This window comes from Propithecus coquereli, unplaced genomic scaffold, assembly GCF_000956105.1.
Source record: "Propithecus coquereli isolate 6110/MARCELLA unplaced genomic scaffold, Pcoq_1.0 Scaffold41, whole genome shotgun sequence".
In the NCBI taxonomy this organism is placed as follows: Eukaryota; Metazoa; Chordata; class Mammalia; order Primates; family Indriidae; genus Propithecus; species Propithecus coquereli.
The window spans coordinates 3,469,383-3,470,992 of record NW_012149841.1 but is presented as its reverse complement, the minus strand read 5'-3'; the positions used below and the strand labels follow the sequence as shown (position 1 = coordinate 3,470,992).

Here is a 1,610-nt window from a genome sequence, read left to right as displayed (position 1 = left end):
ACACACAAACGTTTTAAAAAATTCAAGTATTACAGTATATTTTTTAATTAAGAACTTTCAAATGGTATACCCTGAGCCTTTTCAAAACAGCCTCCACATGAACTAAGGTATCCTTCCCTTTTGAAGATGATGGCTAAGGCCAGCCTCAGGAGAATATGTATTATGAGCTGTTTTTCTGGTAAAAGTGATGCATCCAAGTTAATCCTTCCCTCACCCTCTCTTGAGTACTCTCTGTGGACAAGAGGCACAAATTGTGAGCCATTTAGTTGGAGCTCAGATAAAATCTGTATCCATAAAGAAAAGGAAGCTAACTGCCCAATATAGGAAATGAATTATTGCCTTTGACCTCTTACTAAATGTGTTTTTATCTACTGAGCTAACTCTAGCCAATGACCACATAGGAACTAATTCTTATGGGAAATCTGAGGGAAAAAAAGAGCCATCTCGAGTAGAAACTATCCTTTTTCTAAGAGTCTAAGTTCATTTTGGAGATAACCAACAGTCACTTAATTCACTTTCTTAACACAAGATCACAGTTCAAAGGGTCACAGTTCAAAGGAAAAGTAGGCGGCAATAAATTCAGAAACATCATCGCTGTGCAGTCAGGATGAATTCCTGTTGCTGAGTAAAAGGAGTCTATTTTGGAGATGTTATTTTCCCATCCGAATACTGTGTTCTAGACTCCAATTTGTGAAAGAGTAAATAAGCTCTCCTAGCATACCTTTATATAACATCCACACAATGATAAGCCCATTTTGATCACTGGTAGTCAACTTCTGATACTGTTCATTCCATATTACAACTTGAACAGAACCTAGAACATTACGAAACAATTTAGATACTTTAAAAAGGCTACAATTAATTTGAAATTTATATTTTTATATACATAAACACCAAGAGCACAATAAAATCAATACAGTTTCTATGCAACTAACCAGTCTTCAACATTACTTAAAAATATTCATAGGACACGGTTACTGACATCACTAATTTTCTATAACAATGCATAATGCTATTTTTCATGTCTATCCCTGTATTTCATGCCAGCAAAGGTGCCTATCATGGCCAGTTCCAAGAGCTGCCATATAACTGATAACAGAAACAAATGTAAGCATGATCTACCCAATTGGCCTGACTCCCAAAAAAAATGATGTCCAAAGGACAACATACTAAGTACTTGGTATTTTGGGTTTCTTGTCGCTATTTGTTGATATGTCCCATAATCTCTCTCCTTCCCTGCCCCCCCCATTTTCCATTCCATTAGCAACACACTCTTAAGCATATCTTAAACCTCTAGGTTATATAAATAATAGATTTCTTTTCATTTTTTTATCCCTAAATACTTTAATGTATATTTCCTAAGAATAAGGACATTCTCTTTCATAACCATATTACAAATTAGGAAATTTAACATTGATACAATATTATTATCTAACTCATATTCTGTATTCAAATTTTGTCAATTGTCCAAATAATGTTATTTTATAGATACTTGTTTTTCTTATTCCAAGATCCAATCTAAGATCACACAGTGCATTCAGTTGTTATGTCTCTTTAGTCTTCTTTAATCTGGAATCATAGGACAGATTCTAAAAAGGATTATATATATA

At 33.8% G+C, this 1,610-nt stretch overlaps 1 protein-coding gene across 1 annotated transcript in view; it reads right to left on the bottom strand.

Moving 5' to 3' along the window:
- Positions 1–1,610, bottom strand: part of WDR35 (WD repeat domain 35) — a 105,729-nt gene that overhangs the window by 97,396 nt on the left and 6,723 nt on the right. The window contains exons 3-4 of the mRNA XM_012653065.1: positions 722–814; positions 527–621 (exon numbers count right to left, since the gene is read on the bottom strand). Coding sequence (XP_012508519.1) covers positions 527–621; positions 722–814 — 188 coding nt within the window. The remainder of the gene's footprint in view (positions 1–526; positions 622–721; positions 815–1,610) is intronic.